This window comes from Pelophylax lessonae (genome assembly GCF_965119305.1).
Source record: "Pelophylax lessonae genome assembly, chromosome: 2".
Lineage (NCBI taxonomy): Eukaryota > Metazoa > Chordata > Amphibia > Anura > Ranidae > Pelophylax > Pelophylax lessonae.
The window spans coordinates 748,917,933-748,937,537 of NC_138769.1; the positions used below are offsets into that span (position 1 = coordinate 748,917,933).

Here is a 19,605-nt window from a genome sequence, read left to right on the forward strand (position 1 = left end):
ATAGAGATTTCTTTTGGTGGGATTTGATCACCTGTGTGATTTTTTTTTTTTTGCGCTATAAACAAAAAAAGAGCGAAAATTCTGAAAAAAAAAAACAATATTTTTCACATTCTGCTATATAACATTCTCATTAGAAAAAAAAAATAAAAATAATTTTTTTTTTTATCATTTTAGGCCAATTAGTATTCTGCTACATATTTTTGGTAAAAAATCCCAACAAGCATATGTGGATTGGTTTGCACAAAAAGTTATCGCGTCTACTAACTAATAATATCTTTTACTAGTAATGGCGGCGATCTGCGATTTTTTGCGGGACTGCGACATTGAGGCGGACAGATCGGACCCCTGACTGACATTTTTGACACTTTTGGGGGGACCAGTGACATTACTACAGTAATCAGTGCTATAAATATGCGTTGTCACTGTAATAATGACACTGGCATTGAAGGAGTTAACACCAGGGGCGATCAAAGGGTTAATTGTGTCCCTAGGGGGTGCTTTCTAACTGTGTGGGGGATGGACTAATATGATAGGATGGTGGAGGAATGATGTGATTGGACAGAATGGAATGTTTATCTCTCACGGGACGTTCTCCATCACCTGATTGGTTTCAGTCTCTCCTGTACTGCCCCCTCCCCCCATAGTGATAACACATTGCCCCCTATGGTTCCTTTCTCCCCCACCCAGTGTCCCCCCCCCTGTACTCCCCTCCATGGTCCCCGATCTCTCCCGAAGTTTCTCCTTCAACTTCTTGTCTGTCTCTGACTGCAGCACCATGTTAGAAGAGGGGGAGGGGTGTCTTCCATTTTCTTGTAGCTCAGAGAGGGGGTGTCCTCCATTTTCTTGTAGCTCAGAGAGGGGGGAGGGGTGTCATCACTTTTCTTGTAGCTCAGGGAGGGGGTGTCCTCCATTTTCTTGTAGCTCAGAGAGGGGGAGGGGGTGTCCTCCATTTTCTTGTAGCTCAGAGAGGGGCGAGGGGTGTCCTCCATTTTCTTGTAGCCCAGAGAGGGGGGAGGGTGTCCTCCATTTTCTTGTAGCTCAGAGAGAGGGAGGGGTGTCCTCCATTTTCTTGTAGCTCAGAGAGGAGGGAGGGGTGTCCACCATTTTCCTGTAGCTCAGAGAGGGGGAGGGGTGTCCACCATTTTCTTGTAGCTCAGAGAGGAGGAGGGGTGTCCACCATTTTCCTGTAGCTCAGAGAGGGGGAGGGGTGTCCACCATTTTCCTGTAGCTCAGAGAGGGGGATCCACCATTTTCTTGTAGCTCAGAGAGGGGGAGGGGTGTCCACCATTTTCCTGTAGCTCAGAGAGGGGGAGGGGTGTCCACCATTTTCTTGTAGCTCAGAGAGGAGGGAGGGGTGTCCGCCATTTTCTTGTGGCTCAGAGAGGGGGGAGGGGTGTCCGCCATTTTCTTGTAGCTCAGAGAGGGGGGGAGAGGTGTCCACCATTTTCTTGTAGCTCAGAGAGGAGGAGGGGGTGTCCTCCATTTTCTTGTAGCTCAGAGAGGAGGGAGGGGGTGTCCTCCATTTTCTTGTAGCTCAGAGAGGGGGAGGGGGTGTCCTCCATTTTCTTGTAGCTCAGAGAGGGGGAGGGGTGTCCTCCATTTTCTTGTAGCTCAGAGAGGGAGAGGGGGTGTCCTCCATTTTCTTGTAGCTCAGAGAGGAGGGAGGGGGTGTCCTCCATTTTCTTGTAGCTCAGAGAGGAGGGAGGGGGTTTCCTCCATTTTCTTGTAGCTCAGTGAGGGGGGAGGGTGTCCTCCATTTTCTTGTAGCTCAGAGAGGGGGAGGGGTGTCCACCATTTTCCTGTAGCTCAGAGAGGGGGAGGGGTGTCCACCATTTTCTTGTAGCTCAGAGAGAAGGAGGGGGTGTCCTCCATTTTCTTGTAGCTCAGAGAGGGGGAAGGGGTGTCCTCCATTTTCTTTTAGCTCAGAGAGGGGGAAGCGGTGTCCTCCATTTTCTTGTAGCTCAGAGAGGGGGAAGGGGTTTCCTCCATTTTCTTGTAGCTCAGAGGGGGGAGGTGTGTCCTCCATTTTCTTGTAGCTCAGAGAGGGGGAAGGGGTTTCCTCCATTTTCTTGTAGCTCAGAGGGGGGAGGTGTGTCCTCCATTTTCTTGTAGCTCAGAGAGGGGGGAGGTGTGTCCTCCATTTTCTTGTAGCTCAGAGAGGGGGGAGGGGTGTCCACCATTTTCCTGTAGCTCAGAGAGGGGGAGGGGTGTCCTCCATTTTCTTGTAGCTCAGAGAGGGGGAGGGGGTGTCCTCCATTTTCTTGTAGCTCAGAGAGGGGGAAGGGGTGTCCTCCATTTTCTTGTAGCTCATAGAGGGGGAGGGGTGTCCTCCATTTTCTTGTAGCTCAGGGATTTAATCTTCCTGTAATGACACGATGAGAAGAATATAGAAAGTTGCAATGGTTTGCCCCTGGGACTGAGATGTGACAAACCCAATGATGAGATATAAAATACAAGTTTATTGGTACATACAATGTCAGTAAGTGCCGTATTGTCAGACAGATTTGTGATGTTGTGTCATCAGCCCCGCCCAATGTACCCGCCCACTTCCTCTCCTAACTCAGCTTTAACCCATTCACTGCTGGAACTCTCCTATTCCTGATTTATTTCCCATGTACATGTACCTCCCCCCAGACATCATTATGGGACAATAAAACGATGGCGGTGTGATTTCTGATGTCTCAGAAAATTCCTTGGGGTGTCTACTTTGCAAAAAGGGCATACTTGCCAACCGTCCCATTTTTGCCGGGACAGTCCCGGCAAATAAGAGCATGTCCCGGGTAATTTACATTGTCCCGGCAATGTACTTATTTACACCTTGCACTTTATATTTACATATTCCATTTTTTGTACGGTCACACCTGAGCACATTTCACACTTTAGAATTGCAGGGAATTGTGATGAGAAATTTAAATTTTAGGCAGAAGTAGTGCAGCTGAATGGGAGAATTATTCCAACTCTGCTACTTTGGCCTTAAGTTTGAAATTCCCTTTTCAATTTCCTGTAATTCTCTCTTTATTAAGTAGACCCTATAATCTGATGATAAGTAGACGGAGATTAATTATGTGGAGTGGGCGGAGCTTCGGGGAAGTGGGTGTGGTAAGTAATTGATAGCTGTGCTGAAAAGTGTCCCTGGAAACTTTTTTCAAATGTTGGCAACTATGAACCGGGTAATTTTTTTTTTTTTGGGGGGGGGATTTGTACTGCCCTGCCATTTTAACACTTCAAGAAATAAGATAGGCAGTCAGAAAGTAAAAGCTGCATAAATTTCAGTATTTTTATCAAACACATATAGCTAAATACATTTTGGCCGAAATGTGTGACAAAAATTAAGTTTATTGGATAATTTTGTATAAGAAAAAGTAGAAAATGTAATTTTTGTTTCTCAAAATTTTCAGTCTTTTTTTCGTTTATATGGCAAAATAAAACCAAAATAAAAACCCCAGAGGTGATCAAATACCACCAAAAGAAAGCTCTATATGTGGGGGGGACATCAATTTAGTTTAGGTACAGCGTCGCACGACTGCGCAATTACCAGTTAAAGTCACGCAGTGCCATATTGCAAAAAATGGCCTATTCATTAAGGGGGGTAAAACCTTCCGGTCCTTAAGTGGTTAACCTCCCTTGCGGAATTCCCGAGTGTGGCTCAGGGGTTAATTTTCAGTACCAAAAGCGGTAACCCCCGAGCCACACTCGGGATTACCCCAGAATCACACTCCCCTTCCCTTGCGATCCCCCGCCATCCTCTCCGCCGTCCTCCCCGTCCTCCCCACACTCTCTCCCCACTGTGTGCTCGGCCGATGCCGGCACCTGTCTTCCGGTTCCCTTCCCTGCGAGCGGTGCGACCGGCGGCAAATTCTAAAATGTAAAATACACCAAATGAGATGATAGAAAGCTGTGATGGAATTACACTGTATCATCCCATCTCACCGCAGGATTTCACCTGGTGACTTTTCCAGTGCCCTGCCTCTGCTTTTCCAGTTCTTTGTGCCTGGAAAATAGAGAACGACCATGGCGCCCAAAAAGCGTTCTTTTTGCGCAAAAGCGCTTTTAGACAAACTGGAAAACGGCGACAGCAAAACGGAGCTACTTGAAGAACTGAGCGATAGCGATTGGTGGGAAAATCGGTCATCAGGTACGGAGAGTGAGGACAGCGACGATTCTGATGTCTCTTTCTGGCACATCGCTTGTGGAATTTGGGAAGGATATCAAATGATTCTTCAGAATTTCCAACATGGCGATGTGCCAGAAAATCCCAATAAGCGTATTTTGATTGGTTCGCGCAAATGTTATCGCGTCTACTAACTACAGGAAAGATTTATGTCATTTTTATTGTTTTTTTTTTTTTATTTGAAAAAAAAAAAAACAATATTTTTCACATTCTACTATACATCATTCCCAAAAAAAAAAAAGTAAAAATCTAAATTTTTTTAACATTTTAAGCCAATTTGTTTTCTGCTACATATTTTTGGTAAAAAAAAAAAAATATCATGTAAGCGTATTTTGAGTGGTTTGAGCTAAAGTTATTGTGTCTACAAACTATGGGAAAGATTTATGTCATTTTTTTTTTTTTACTAGTAATGGCGGCGATCTGCAATTTTTAGCGGGACGGCGACTAGCGGCAGACAGATCGGACCCCTAACTGACATTTTTGACACTTTTGGGGGGGACCAGTGACATTACTACAGTAATCAGTGCTATAAATATGCACTGTCACTGTAATAATGATTAACAGGGGTTAACATTGTGGGTGATCACTGAGTTAAATGTGAGCCTAGGGGAGTGATTCTAACTGTTGGGGGGGCGTGGCTTGTGAAATGACCATAGAGACCTTACCTGCTAAACAGCTTCTGGGCATGCCCAGAAGCTGTGCAGGGATGCCGCGCTTGCGCCGGAAGTGACGAGCGGGGCCGGTGCAGTGCATTGTGGGACTCCGACGTCACGGAAGAGGACACGAAGAGGGACACAGCGGCTTCAGCTGCCTACACCTGAGATGGCAGCGCTGGAAAATACATGTTCAAGTTAAGTATTTCTTCTAAAAGGTAACTAGAGTATTCTGTCCAGTTCTGGTCACCAGTCCTCAGGAGGGATGTGTTGGAGCTGGAGAGAGTCCAGAGAAGGGCAACTAAACTAATTAGGGGATTGGAGGACCTTAATTATGAAGAGCGTCTGCAATCGCTTGATTTATTCTCCCTGGAGAAGAGACACCTGAGAGGGGACATGATAGCAATTTATAAATATCTCAATGGTGATCTCAGCAGAGAAAAAAAGCTATTCAGTTGAAAGGATTGTATGAGGACTCGAGGACATACAATGCGATTAGGGGAGAAGCGTTTTAACCTCAGGCAACGTGGGGGGTTCTTTACTGTTAGGGCTACAAGATTGTGGAATTCTCTACCACAAGAGGTGGTTTCTGCGGGAAGTATAGTGGCTTTCAAAAGACTCTTGGACTTACATCTCAAGGATCAGAACATTCAGGGGTATGCGAGATGATTATGGCCACACACACCTACACAGGTTGAACTGGATGGGCTATTGTCTTTATTCAACCTCACCTATGTAACTATGTAAGTGCGACCCGGGACAGTTCAGAGGCCATCCATTGTGGAATGTACTAGCCCTGACTGTCCCGGAGGTATTTTTATCTAAATTTGACCCCAAAAGCTGGAACTTTAAAGCGGAGATCCGGCCTCTGAAATTTGTTTTCGATAAAAATACCCCTGGGACAGTCAGGGCTAGTACATTCCACAATGGATAGCCTCTGAACTGTCCCGGGTCGCACTTACCTGTAAGAAGAAATACTTACCTTGAAAATTTCTTCTCCAGCGCTGCCATCTCGGGTGTGGGCAGCTGAAGCCAGCGCGTCCTCTTCATCCCAGTATGCCTTGCTTGTCAGTTCTGGTGCAGGCGCGGCATCCCTGCACAGCTTCTGGGCATGCCTAGAAGCTGTTTAGCAGGGAATGACGTGCCTGCGCCCGAACTGACGAGCGGGGCCGGTGCAGGCGCATTGATTCCTGGGAGCAATGACATTCAGCTCCCTGGAGTCAATGCAAGCAGGAAGTGATGCCGCGGCCGCAGAGGGAGGAAGAGGAAGGAAGGTAAGTATATTTTCTTCAATATCAAGGTAAGTAAAGAAAAAAAAAATCGGGAGCATCCATTTATTTTTTAGGGGATTTACAGCAAGCGGATGGGCCAAAGTTGTTTTTGAGCCCGGAACTCCGCTTTAAGGAGAGAAAGGCCTGGGGGATTAAAGTGGTTAATAACAGATTGTACTATTTATGTCAATATTACATTTTGCCCATAGTTACACTTCAGGGTGGACATTGTAATAGTTCCAGGGTCAAATGTGTTCTTCACAAACAAACATCACCCAAAAAAAGAGATTTGCCCCCTCAGAGTCAATAAAGAGGACCCTGATCAGAGGAATTTCAGAAGAAGTGGTTGGGATATGTCCACCCACCTCAGCAGATTGTGACTTCAGATCTCATGCAGTTGTGCTGTGTAATTAGCCTATGGAGAGGAGCAATCGGTGGACAGAGAAGCAATATATAAAGACATACAATCTTCACATGATGAAATGCTTTAGACATTCAGGAGAACCGGATGAAACACAAGGGGCACTACGGAACATATCCCATAAAACAGCAGCAACTCATTGTTGGAAGGCCTTTGCCAGTTTAGGAAATGTATTTTTCCCTAAACAGAGACTTCTCCCTGGCTGGTGTCCCATCTGCAGACCTGCCTGCAAAGATGTCATCCATGAGATAAGGTGGAAAAAGGAAAGGAAGTATTGGTGATGGGAAGGGGGGGTGGCAAATATAATGGTAGGTGTGAACATGGTGGGCTTGACTTGTATCCTCAAGCTTGATTGATATGGCAATAGTCAGCAGAACGTGAAATGGACTCTTCAGAGGCTTGGCAAGATGCCACGTGACCACTACCCAGTCTCTGATACTGAAGCAGTGTTGTTAATGTATTAAATCAGGATCAGGGAATGAAGAACACACTTGGGAACACAGCTCAGTTAGTGAAGAAAATGCATTACATGTTCATTCAAAGCTCCATAAAAAAAGTATAAAGATTTGAAGAATGTTGCAACACGGTTCAGTCACTGATGGTTGACTGAAATTGTCAAGAGGTAAAATAGTCAAGGACTTTCTAGGTGTGTGCCTGATAGACATAAACTCAATACATCTGTCCATTACATTTACAGTATCTCACAAAAGTGAGTACACCCCTCACATTTTTGTAAATATTTTATTCTATCTTTTCATGTGACAACACTGAAGAAATTACACTTTGCTACAATGAAAAGTAGTGAGTGTACAGCTTGATAACAGTGTAAATTTGCTGTCCCCTCAAAATAACTCAACACACAGCCATTAATGTCTAAACCGCTGGCAACAAAAGTGCTTAAACCCCTAAGTGAAGATTTCCAAATTGGGCCCCAAGTGTCAATAGTTTGTGTGGCCACCATTATTTTCCAGCACTGCCTTAACCCTCTTGGCCAGAGCTTCAATGGTTGCCACTGGAGTCCTCTTCCACTCCTCCATGACGACATCACGGAGCTGGTGGATGTCAGAGACTTTGTGCTCCTCCACCTTCGGTTTGAGGATGCCCCACAGATGGTTATTAGGGTTTAGATTTGGAGACATGCTTGGTCAGTCCACAACCTTTACCCTCAGCTTCTTTAGCAAGGCAGTGGTCATCTTGGAGGTGTCTTTGTACTCCTCATCTGGTTACCGCCACACACACACACACGCTTGACACCATCTGAACCAAATAGGTTTATCTTGGTCTCATCAGACCACAGGACATGGTTCCAATAATCCATGTCCTTAGTCTGTTTGTCTTCAGCAAACTGTTTGCAGGCTTTCTTGTGCATCATCTTTAGAAGAGGCTTCCTTCTAGGATGACAGCCATGCAGACCAATTTGATGCAGTGTGCGGCGTATGGTCTGAGCACTGACCGGCTGACCCCCCGACCCCTCCAACATCTGCAGCAATGCTGGCAGCACTCATACATCTATTTCCCAAAGACAACCTCTGGATATGACGCTGAGCACGTGTACCCAACTTCTTTGGTCGACCATGGTGAGGCCTGTTCTGAGTGGAACCTGTCCTGGTAAATCGCTGTATGGTCTTGGCCACCATGCTGCAGCTCAGCTTCAGGGTCTTGACAATCTTCTTATAGCCTAGGCCATCTTTATGTAGAGCAACAATTCTTTTTTTCAGATCCTCAGAGCTCTTTGCCATGAGGTGCCATGTTAAACTTCCAGTGACCAGTATGAGAGAGTGAGAGCGAGAACACCAAATTTAACACACCTGCTCCCCATTCACACCTGAGACCTTGTAACACTAATGAATCACATGACACCGGGGAGGGAAAATGGCTAATTGGGCCCAATTTGGACATTGTCACTTAGGGGTGTACTCACTTTTGTTGCCAGTGGTTTAGACATTAATGGCTGTGTGTTGAGTTATTTTGAGGGGGACAGCAAATTTACACTGTTATACAAGCTGTACACTCACTACTTTACATTGTAGCAAAGTGTAATTTCTTCAGTGTTGTCACATGAAAAGACAGAATAAAATATTTACAAACTGGAACCAGACCTCCTCCTGTCGGAATCGGCGGAACAAACACTCAGGAAATCTAAACACATTCTTTATATGAAAGCTTATAAACCTGATACGTTCCTGGCTTTGACACTACTTAAAGCAGACTACACTCCGAAACCTATACGTCTTAAAATATCCAAGGACACTTACTCCAGCAATCCCCTTAAAACCCTCCGCAAGTTTTGTGACAAACTTTCAACACTTTACAAGAACCCCTCTGGATTTGATCAAGCGCACCTACACCTAGACACCCTCCTATCTTCCGTCCAACTCCCTTCTCTGTCATCCGCCCACAGGGAAATGCTTGAACAGCATCTCACAGCAGAACTGCAACAGGCTATAAAGTCTCTGAAACCGTGTAAGCGCCCAGGCCCAGACGGCTTCTCCGCTACTTATTATAGACGCTTTGCATCCATTCTGATCCCCCCCTCAGGTAGGGGCGCTCAATTCTTTGCTCGATGGGCACCCCTTCCATGTGGAGTCGCTTATGGCTGCGATTTCCATGATTCCTAAGCCCAACTCTGACTACACCTCTTGGTCTAACTATAGACCCATCTCCATACTGAATATAGACATTAAACTACTAGTCAAAGTTCTTTCTACCCGTCTCAATGCCATAATCGGAACTTTAGTTCACGCAGACCAAACGGCTTCATTCCGTCTCGCCAAGCTGGGGATAATGTCAGACAAGCTACTCTACTGGCCCACATTGCTAGACAACGCCGCATTCCCTCCTGCTTCCTCTCCCTCGATATCTGTAAAGCCTTCGATACCTTGTCCTGGCCATACCTCACCTCGTGCCTCGGGGTTTCGGTTCACATTTTATGCAGTGGGTAAATGCCCTCTATCGGAACCCTAGAGCATATGTTCACTATTCAGGCTTTCGGTCGGACTCCTTCCCCATTGAGAGGGTCACAGGACAAGGCTGCCCCCTCTCCCCCCCCCTATTTGCCCTAGCTATTGAACCCTTGCTATTCTCATACGCGCTGACCCCAATATTAGGGGAATTGTACTGGTTGGGCACCACCACAAACTCTGCCTCTTTGCGGACGATGTTCTCGTTTTTCTCACTGCCCCCCTATTGTCGGTTCCTAGCCTCCTTCATACCCTAACGAACTTTGGCTCAGTCTCAGGCCTCATAGTTAATCCTCAAAAATCACTAGCTTTGAATGTATCTCTCCCAACTGATGTCCGCGACCACCTTAGGTCCTCACTCCCCTTCCCTTGGGGCGAGCTCGCATATCCCCTATCTGGGTGTTAAACTCACAGCAGACCCTGCTGGACTCTATTCTGCTAATTACCCCCTTATGCTATCCACACTAACGAACCTCATGTCTAAATGGTCCTCCCTTCCCCTATCTTGGATGGGGAAAATCACGGTGCGCAAGATGTCCATTTTACCCAAAATAGTGTACCTATTTTGAGTACTCCCCATACAGGTACCGGCCTACTACTTACAGATCTTACAAAAACGAGCCTTGGATTTTATTTGGAGCAACTCTAAACCTCGCCAGCCGAGACCGACGCTATACTGACCACGAATTTGTGGCAGGCTTGGTGTACCACATTTCGCCAAGTATTATTACGCAGCACAATTAGCTCAGCTCCCTAAATACCACGCCACAAAGGAAATTCCGATGTGGGTTTCCCTAGAAGCAGTGGAATGTGATCCATTATCTGTGACCAACCTTCTCTGGCTACCGCCCTCACAACAGAGGTGTATTACTAACCCAATCACAAAACATAGCTTGACCATCTGGGATAGACTTAGCCGACGTTGCCGCCTGCTATCTCCTCATAACCCCCTTTCTTTTCTCCGCAATCCATCCTTCTACCCGGCCTGGTCCTCTCGGAACTCCTTCTCCGCCTGGACTAGTGTCGGCCTGATACCCAAGAGGATGGGATCACATTTCCTGGATTTTAAAGGTTTTTATGCATGCAAAAAATGTAAAGCATGTAATACAGTAAAAATAAAAAATAGGAAACAAACTTCTTTTAAATCTCATACGACATCTAAAGAGTACCAAATAAAAAAACTGATTACATGTGCTACAACCCACGTTACGTACCTGATTACTTGCCCATGCGGCCTACAATATGTGGGCCGCACCACAAGAAAGTTGAGCATTCGAATAGGGGAACATCTGAATAATATCAAGAAGGGATTTAAAAAGCATAGTCTCTCAATGCACTTTAGAATTTACCACAACAGAGATCCCACATTAGCACAGTTTTGTGGAATTGATACAGTGGAATCGCATTGGAGAGGAGGTAACAGAAAAATAGCCATATCCAAGAATGAAACATTCTGGATTTGTGAATTAGACACTATACAACCGAAGGGAATGAATAAAGATTTGGACATAAACTGTTTTATATCCAATTATTAACTGCATATCATGTTTTTTTAAGGAAATAACAGTTGTTTTATGAGGTGTTGTTAAGATGTACCATAATGAGTAATATATATATGGGACAGATAAGATTTATATATATTTTTTGTATATTTTGTTTATTATTTTTATTTTCATTTTTATATTTATATTTTATTTTTTATTTATTTTTATTTATTATTATTATTTTATATTTATTTTTATTTATTATAATATTTATTTTTGTTTTTATTTATTTTTATATTTTAATATCCATTCAATTCATTTATTCAAAAATTTTTTCAATTTTTTAATTTTTTCAATTTCATTTCATTTTTTCAGGTCTATCTGCCAATATATATATTGTCTTATTAAGAATTATAGATAAGCTTATTATGTAAACTGAAGCCAATCACTTATTCATACATCTGGATGTGAATTTCTATTAGTATATTACTATAATAATGGCCGTTGATAGGGGGTTAAAGACAGTCGGAAAGATATTGTCGCAAAATAATCCATTATCCTTTCCCGATGATGGGATAAAAACAGCCGGAAAGATGCCGACATAAAATGATCCATCATTCTTTCTGGATGATGATTTGGAACCAGGGTTCATTGGACAATAAGATTACTAAACACAGATCATGAATCTAGTGAATTGCTTCCGGTCCATAGGTCATTTGTGAGGATGAAGTAGCGGAAATGAGTAAATGTTTTGGTATATAACCAAGCTGAAACGCAACGTGCGTACCACTTCCGAAGACGTCACATTCTGACGAAACGCGTCAAGTTGGCACGCACGTTGCCTCGCTTTGAGCTAGCAGCTGGACCGCACGCCGGAACCCATACTTCCGGGAACGGCGCACACGAGCGGAGAGAGCCAGCGTCCTGTTTTCTCATAGCCGCAAGGCAATACAGGAGCTCACTAGCGGTGGATTATATCTGTTTGACCTGAGGGTTTTTTGGTCAAATCCTTTTTGATGTGTCACGCATGTTTACATTTGGAGTGATTTTATTTTGGAGTGTCCAAGTTTTTAAGCTGCAGTGTCGTTTTGGGGGTTTTTATGGACTTTTACGGATGTTTTTATGAAGATTGATGTGGTTTTAGAATTTTTTGAATAAAGGTTAAAAACCTTCTACACTATGAGGAGCCTTTTTTTCCTTTTTCTTCCATACTGAGCATATACCCGTATCCATAACGAGACCGCCCATTCGTCCATCCATACCACAGGAGCAGCAGTACAAGCGTTATAGATTCTTATCGGCGTATGCCATAAGAATCCACATCGTCTGGTAAGTGTGCTACCTTACCTCTCTGGCACAGAGTGATAGCATTCAAGGATCACCGGCACGCACGATCCCAATTTTTCACTTTAAGAGACTTTCTTTTGAGCACGGCTTTGCACTATTTCATCTAATATTCACTATATGGACTTTTTTATTGGAATGCATGTTCTTATGCTTTAATAATATTTTTTACATGCCATTGTAAAGTATGTACTAATTTGCACCTTATTAAGTTATATGTTGGCACGTGCACTTTAGATTTAACACGCCATTAATTTTGTACTTATTTATTATTCTAATTATTTATATTAATATCAGCAATTATGGCAACTTAGCACTATAGTATTGGTTTCATGTTCACACGTGCACTTATACTGATTAGTTGCACATTATAATTTTTTTCTATCACTTACATAGGGGTAGCGCAGTATCGCACCATTTTTCTTACCAATTTGAGACCACTATCTTTTGATAGTGATTCTGACTACTTGCTGCTCCCCAGTTAATACATTTGTTACATTTCAACTCCTAGGCGCGAGTATATTACTTTGCTTACAAAAACGAGCCTTGGATTTTATTTGGAGCAACTCTAAACCTCGCCAGCCGAGACCGACGCTATACCGACCACGAATTTGTGGCAGGCTTGGTGTACCACATTTCGCCAAGTATTATTACGCAGCACAATTAGCTCAGCTCCATAAATACCACGCCACAAAGGAAATTCCGATGTGGGTTTCCCTAGAAGCAGTGGAATGTGATCCATTATCTGTGACCAACCTTCTCTGGCTACCGCCCTCACAACAGAGGTGTATTACTAACCCAATCACAAAACATAGCTTGACCATCTGGGATAGACTTAGCCGACGTTGCCGCCTGCTATCTCCTCATAACCCCCTTTCTTTTCTCCGCAATCCATCCTTCTACCCGGCCTGGTCCTCTCGGACCTCCTTCTCCGCCTGGACTAGTGTCGGCCTGATACGGGCCTATCAATGCTTCACTCCGCACACCTTCTACCCATTCCCTGCCCTGTGGGAAGCTCATAATCTCCCATCCGGGGAAATATTCCGCTACCTACAACTCAAGCATTTCTTTACACAAGCTACTCCAGTTAGGGAGGGCACTACCACCTTCTCGACTTTTGAACGCGCATGTAAAACGGACCCCCACAGACGAGGGCTCCTCTCTGACCTCTATGCCCACCTCCTGTCTGCTCAGGAGACCACCCCGCCCACGTACACGGCTAAGTGGGAACGGGACCTACACATCACGCTTAATGATGAGGACTGGATACAAATTTGGCAGGCTGCCAAATCGGCATCCCCAAATATTGTTCCACTCAAAACCAACTACAAGGTTCTTACCAGATGGTATTTGGTTCTAACTAGGATCTCTAAATACGTACCTCAGTACTCCCTCGTTGCTTCCGGGGATGCGAATCCCCAGGTACCCACGCACATATCTGGTGGGAATGCCCTGTGGTGCGAGCATTCTGGTCCAAAGTATACAATACCCTGTCTACCATGTTTGGCACCTCTCTTGCCCCTGACCCGGCATCTGCTCTCCTGAATCGCAAGCCACCGGACCTCACCCATCGTCAATTTAAACTCTACCTGTATGTCACGACTGCTGCTAAGCAAACCATCGCGAGAGCATGGAAAACCCCCATGCTCTGTCACCTGGCTATGCTGCACATGCTAAAATGGAAGCAATTTTGTTGGATAAACTGACCCCTATGAACGGCTCTGGAGGCCCTGGTTTGACCATTGCCTGCCGCCAGGCCTTGACGACAGCCTTGTACTCACTCAATTTAGCGTCCTCATCACTGGCCCTCTTTTCCCACCTGGGCCCCGAGGTGGGTTCGAGGCTCTCTCCCTGGGCACATGCTATTACCTCCCCCCCCCCTACTTACCCTGATTCCCCCCCCCCCGGAATAACTACTTTAGATATGTATCCTTGTTTTGGCCCCTTCTTCAGGTCTGTTTGGGGGTCCATCCATGCATTGTGACCTAGGCCACACCTACATTTAGTGCGTACCCTCATTGCCTCTCAGACGTGGCGCCGGGACGACCCCCTATACGTATCACATTGTTACCTGTTACTTGATTGTTATATGCTGCAGTTCTGTATTTCAAAGAGACTTGTTCTATCAAGGCATATACCTAATCTTTCAACCGCATGTTACTGTACCGTATTTCTTTTGCCTTTAATAAATACCATTTAAAAAGCAAAAAAAAAAATAATAATATTTACAAAAATGTGAGGGGCGTACTTACTATTGTGAGATTATTATTACACCTACCTTATATTTGTGTTCTTTATACATATATATATCTAAGTGCACGTTTACTTTAATTTTTGGGTGTTGACTATTTATTTATTCCGTTGCGCGGATACTATTGGCGATTAACACCAATATTTTTTCATTATTGTCAGATTATGTATGTTTGCTCCCAGATATTAGTTTTTTTTTCAAAGTAGCATTACACCTTTCAACTTTTTTACTAGCTTGTGAGATGACATGAAGCGTGAAACTAAAGACCCATAGCTGCTAAGTCAGTGCAGCAAGAGCAGAGCACAAATGTGTGGAACCACAAGTGCCAGCAGACCTATAGCAGCAAAAGTAGTAAAAAAAGTCACAGAGACGGAGTCCACAAATCTGGAAGCAAGACGACTGAAGATGGAGGTGCCTGCAGCGCTGACATTTCGGCGCAGGGAGGCTTAGTTTTCAGATCCACACCTGCCGAGCTCTCTGGGTCATAAGGAGGAAGGAGAGGAGTTACAAGTGGATCCAGGAGTCACAGATGCATTTCCCTGGTGGAGGAGACCACCCAAGCCTGGTTGATCCCCTTTGTCATAAAGACAAGAGAGGAACCACTTGATCTGGTGAGTTCTCTCATATCCCCTGAGCACCCGTGGTGACCGTGGCCCGGCCTCCATCCTTTGCATGAGATAGCAGTGCAGCCTTTTTTCTCCTGAGATTCACATTTTAATTTGTTTTTTTCTGCCTGGAACTCCAATCTCCATTGGACTTGATAAGAGTCATTGGACTACCTCATTTTGTATAAAGATTTTAGCACTATTATTTTATTTGTATCACATACCTTGGATTTTTTTGTAGTATTAACACAGGTTGCGTCTTTGGTTAATACAACCCCTTTTAGGGTACACGTATATACCTCTCTATTTGCACTAAGTGCTTCAGTACACACACAAAGAAGGTTTTTTTAACGCTTTCACCAATTCACCATTGTGCACCCTCTTTATGTACTGGCTCACACTACTAAAACCATTTTTATATTTACGAAACCATTTCACCATCTACTGCTAAATAATACACATTTTATTCATATTATTTAGGAGTCAGTTGAGTTTTTTTTCACAAATATTGTTTCTTTCTTAGCAAGCGCAAACCCGTGGGGGGTAGGTGTTTCACCCCCCCCCATTTTCTATCAAGTTTATTTCCGTAGCAGGAGGGGGCCTAGCAGCTGCTTACTATATATTTTGCCATAATTTTTTGTTTACCACTTTAGATATACATTTTTTTTCCTAAAATTTGACCTTTAGAGGTGGTTCCTGGCACAGGTGATTATTTCTGTTTATGAGGTGGGTAGGGCGCTCAACCAAACCACATACATAAATAAATCAATGACTGGTGTACTATTAAATAAATTAATAATGCACTGTTAAATCGATTGAACATCAATCACAATTTAAACATAAATTAGTGTTCAATTATTGTGAAAAAAACATGCAAAAGGCGAAAAGATGCATGAATAATGCTAATTGAGTCTCTAGTGCAAAAGGATCAGCAAGAGATATCTCAATCTCAAAACAGCTGGTGAATATCCTGAAGCTTGACAGAAGAAATTAATTTCACCTTCACCTCCACTCCTTCACCCAGTGAGTGCAAGATTAACTCCTTACCGGAACTATCTGACCCCTTGATTATAGGGGGGGTCACATAAATGGTATTCTCTTGCTGCTGGTAAAACTGAGAAGGCGATCCATCAATATACCTCCATTTTACCAATGGATAAATTGGGTCACTTTCCCTTAAGATGTTTGTATATTATGTCCGTTTTAAATCATTGGGACCAAGACGTATATGAAAAGAGAAGAAAGAGGGCTCTCATGGCGTAGTATCACACATTAAACAATTTATTTATTAAAAATGCACTTACTACAGTCATGTGAAAATAAGCCGTTCTTAAGGAGATCGTGGTTTTCAGGGTATGGGAACGCCGCTTCCGCGTTCCACCTCAAACCAGGACTTCCGCTGTTAGGATCTCACGTCCGACGTGTTTCGTCAGCACGTTGCCAAACGTCATCGGGGGTCATCGATTTAACAGTGCACTATTCATTTATTTAATAGTAAACCAGTCATTTATTTATGTATATGGTTTGGTTGAGCGCCGTAGCCCCCTCATAAACACTAATTAAGTTTTTTCATGTTTTTACGTTGCAGCTCACAGTTGGAATCTTCCTTATTCCACACACAGTATATAGTTCACAAACACCAATATTTTTCACTATTTTTGATATATTATTCATTAGTGCATGTTTTTTGGTGTCTAACACCAATTTTTTAATTTTTCTGATTATTTCTGTTTCACTTTAAAGAAATACATGCAAATCTTTCATTGTTGCTTAGCTGCTAGGCTTTTGGAGGATTATTTCCCTACGGACGTTCCACATTTTTTGATGAGCGTGCATTGCAAGCCGTGATTGTTTTTATTCAAGCTTATATGTCACATTGTCCATTACCACTGTCTATGGAACTGGTGCAGACCTTCAACAGTTTATTTAACATGTGAACATGTGTAAACTCACATTTCCAAGTGTAGAAGGAGAGCTTTAAAAAGATGATAAAAGCTGAGTCCCTTTTGCAGGACTTGGCTGGCGGGTCACGGTGCGTTCTAGCAGATGAATAGGCTTCCTCTCTCTTGCTTGTCGCTTCCTCCGTGGATGTGCCGGCTTCCCGGAGTGGAGACAAAAGCGAGGCTTGGAACGCTCCCTGGACCACAGGTGCACCAATGGCGTCAAAAGCATTCAACGCGTTTCGGCGCATGGTATGCTTTTGATGTCATTGGCACACGTGTGGTCGAGCGTTCCAAGCCTCGCTTTTGTCTCCACTCCTGGAAGCCGGCACATCCACGGAGAAAGCGACAAGCAAGAGACAGGAAGCCTATTCATCTGCAAGAACGCACCGTGACCCGCCAGCCAAGACCTGCAAATTTTTAAAACTTTTCTTCTACACATCGAAATGTGAGTTTACAAATGTTCACATGTTAAATAAACTGTTGAAGGTCTGCACTTAGAGGCGCCTCTGTCTTTTCTTCTTCAATGTAAAGCTTTGTCACATTCTAAACATTAATATGACTTCTCTCCAGTGTGAATCCTCTGTTATGTGATAAGGTTTGCCTCATGTGCAAATGTTTTTCCACATTCTGGACATTGATATGCCTTCTCTCCAGTATGAAACCTCTGCTGTGTGATAGGACTTTCCCTCCATGTAAAAGCTTATTCACATTCTGAACACTGATATGGCTTCTCTTCAGTGTGAATCATCTGGTGTCTGATAAGAAATCTTTTGGCTGTAAAAGTTTTGTCACATTTAGAGCACTCATATGGCCTCTCTCCTGTGTGAATCCTCTGGTGTATGATAAGGTTTGACCTCACTGTAAATGTTTTGTCACATTTAGAGCACTCATATGGCCTCTCTCCTGTGTGACTTCTCTGGTGTCTGATAAGGTTTGACCTCACTGTAAATGTTTTGTCACATTCCGAACATTGATATGGCTTCGCTCCAGTGTGGACCCTCTGGTGTGCGATAAGATCTGACCTCCCTGTAAAAGCTTTTCCACATTCAGAACATTGATAGGGCTTCTCTCCAGAGTGAATCCTCTGGTGTATGATAAGGCTTTCCCTCCTTCTTAAAGCTTTATTGCATTCTGAACAATGATACGGCTTTTCTCCAGTGTGAATCCTGTCATGTATGAGAAGATCTCCCTTGGCTGTAAAGGTTTTGTCACATATAGAGCACTCATATGGCCTCTCTCCAGTGTGAACCCTCTGGTGTCTGAGAAGACGTGACTTCGTTTTAAAATGTTTGCCACATTCAGAACACTGATATGGATGCTCCCCAGTGTGAACCCGCTCATGCCCGATAAGGTGTTCCCTCCTCGTAAAAGCTTTATCACATTCAGAGCACTGATAGGGCTTCTCCCCAGTGTGAATCCTCTGATGTATAATAAGATCTGACTTCTCTGTAAATGCTTTGTCACATTCAGAACACTGATATGGCCTCACACCAGTGTGAATCTTCTGGTGTCTGACAAGGTTTCCCTCAAGTGTAAAACTTTTGCCACATTCAGAACATGCATACGGCTTTGCTCCAGTGTGAACCCTCTGGTGTGTGATAAGATGTGACTTTACTGTAAAAGCTTTGTCACATTGAGAACACTGATATGGCTTCACACCAGTGTGAATTTTCTGGTGTCTGACAAGGTTTCCCTCAAGTGTAAAACTTTTGCCACATTCAGAACATGCATACAGCTTTGCTCCAGTGTGAACACTCTGGTGTGTGATAAGATGTGACTTCACTTTAAAAGCTTTGTCACATTCAGAACACTGATATGGCCTCACACCAGTGTGAATCTTCTGGTGTCTAACAAGGTTTCGCTCAAGTGTAAAACTTTTTCCACATCCAGAACATGCATACGGCTTTGCTCCAGTGTGAACCCTCTGGTGTGTGATAAGATGTGACTTCACTGTAAAAGCTTTGTCACATTCAGAACACCTATATGACTTCTCTCCAGTGTGAACTCTCTGGTGTGCGATACATTTTGCCTCCATTGTAAAACTTTTGTCACATTCTAAACAAGAACTATCTTCTGAAATGCCTTCTCTTATGTATATATGGGTTGGACTTCGTTACTTCCAGAGCACTGAAATGACTTCTCTCTTGTAGTCCTCTGAAGTTGGTTAAATGTTGAAGATGATCCAATACATTTAGAACACTGATAAGATTTGTGTCCTGTATGAATCCTCCGGTGAGCTGCAATTAGGACTTTCAGTCACTTTGGACATCTACATGGCTTGTTTCCCATGCAACTTCATAGTATTTATGAAGACCAAGATGATCGAGAACATGGTTCATTGATCCACCTGTACAGAAAAAATGATAGTCAGAATTCAATATACAGGGCTAAATAATATTGATTTCTATATTTACAGTCATGATTTCTAATATATAGAAAAATATATACAGTAGTATACATGTTTGAATGTATGTATTTTATTTTCTTGGGGACACTATATTA

The 19,605-nt window shown here is 43.6% G+C and overlaps 1 protein-coding gene across 1 annotated transcript in view; it reads right to left on the minus strand.

Moving 5' to 3' along the window:
- The window catches only part of LOC309548384 (uncharacterized protein), a gene marked incomplete at its 5' end in the record, with an annotated part of 42,377 nt that extends 23,239 nt beyond the window's left edge, over positions 1–19,138 (minus strand). The window contains 2 exon segments of the mRNA XM_082248324.1: positions 17,766–17,803; positions 17,807–19,138. Coding sequence (XP_082104450.1) covers positions 17,766–17,803; positions 17,807–19,138 — 1,370 coding nt within the window.
- Between the last annotated feature and the right edge of the window lie 467 nt (positions 19,139–19,605).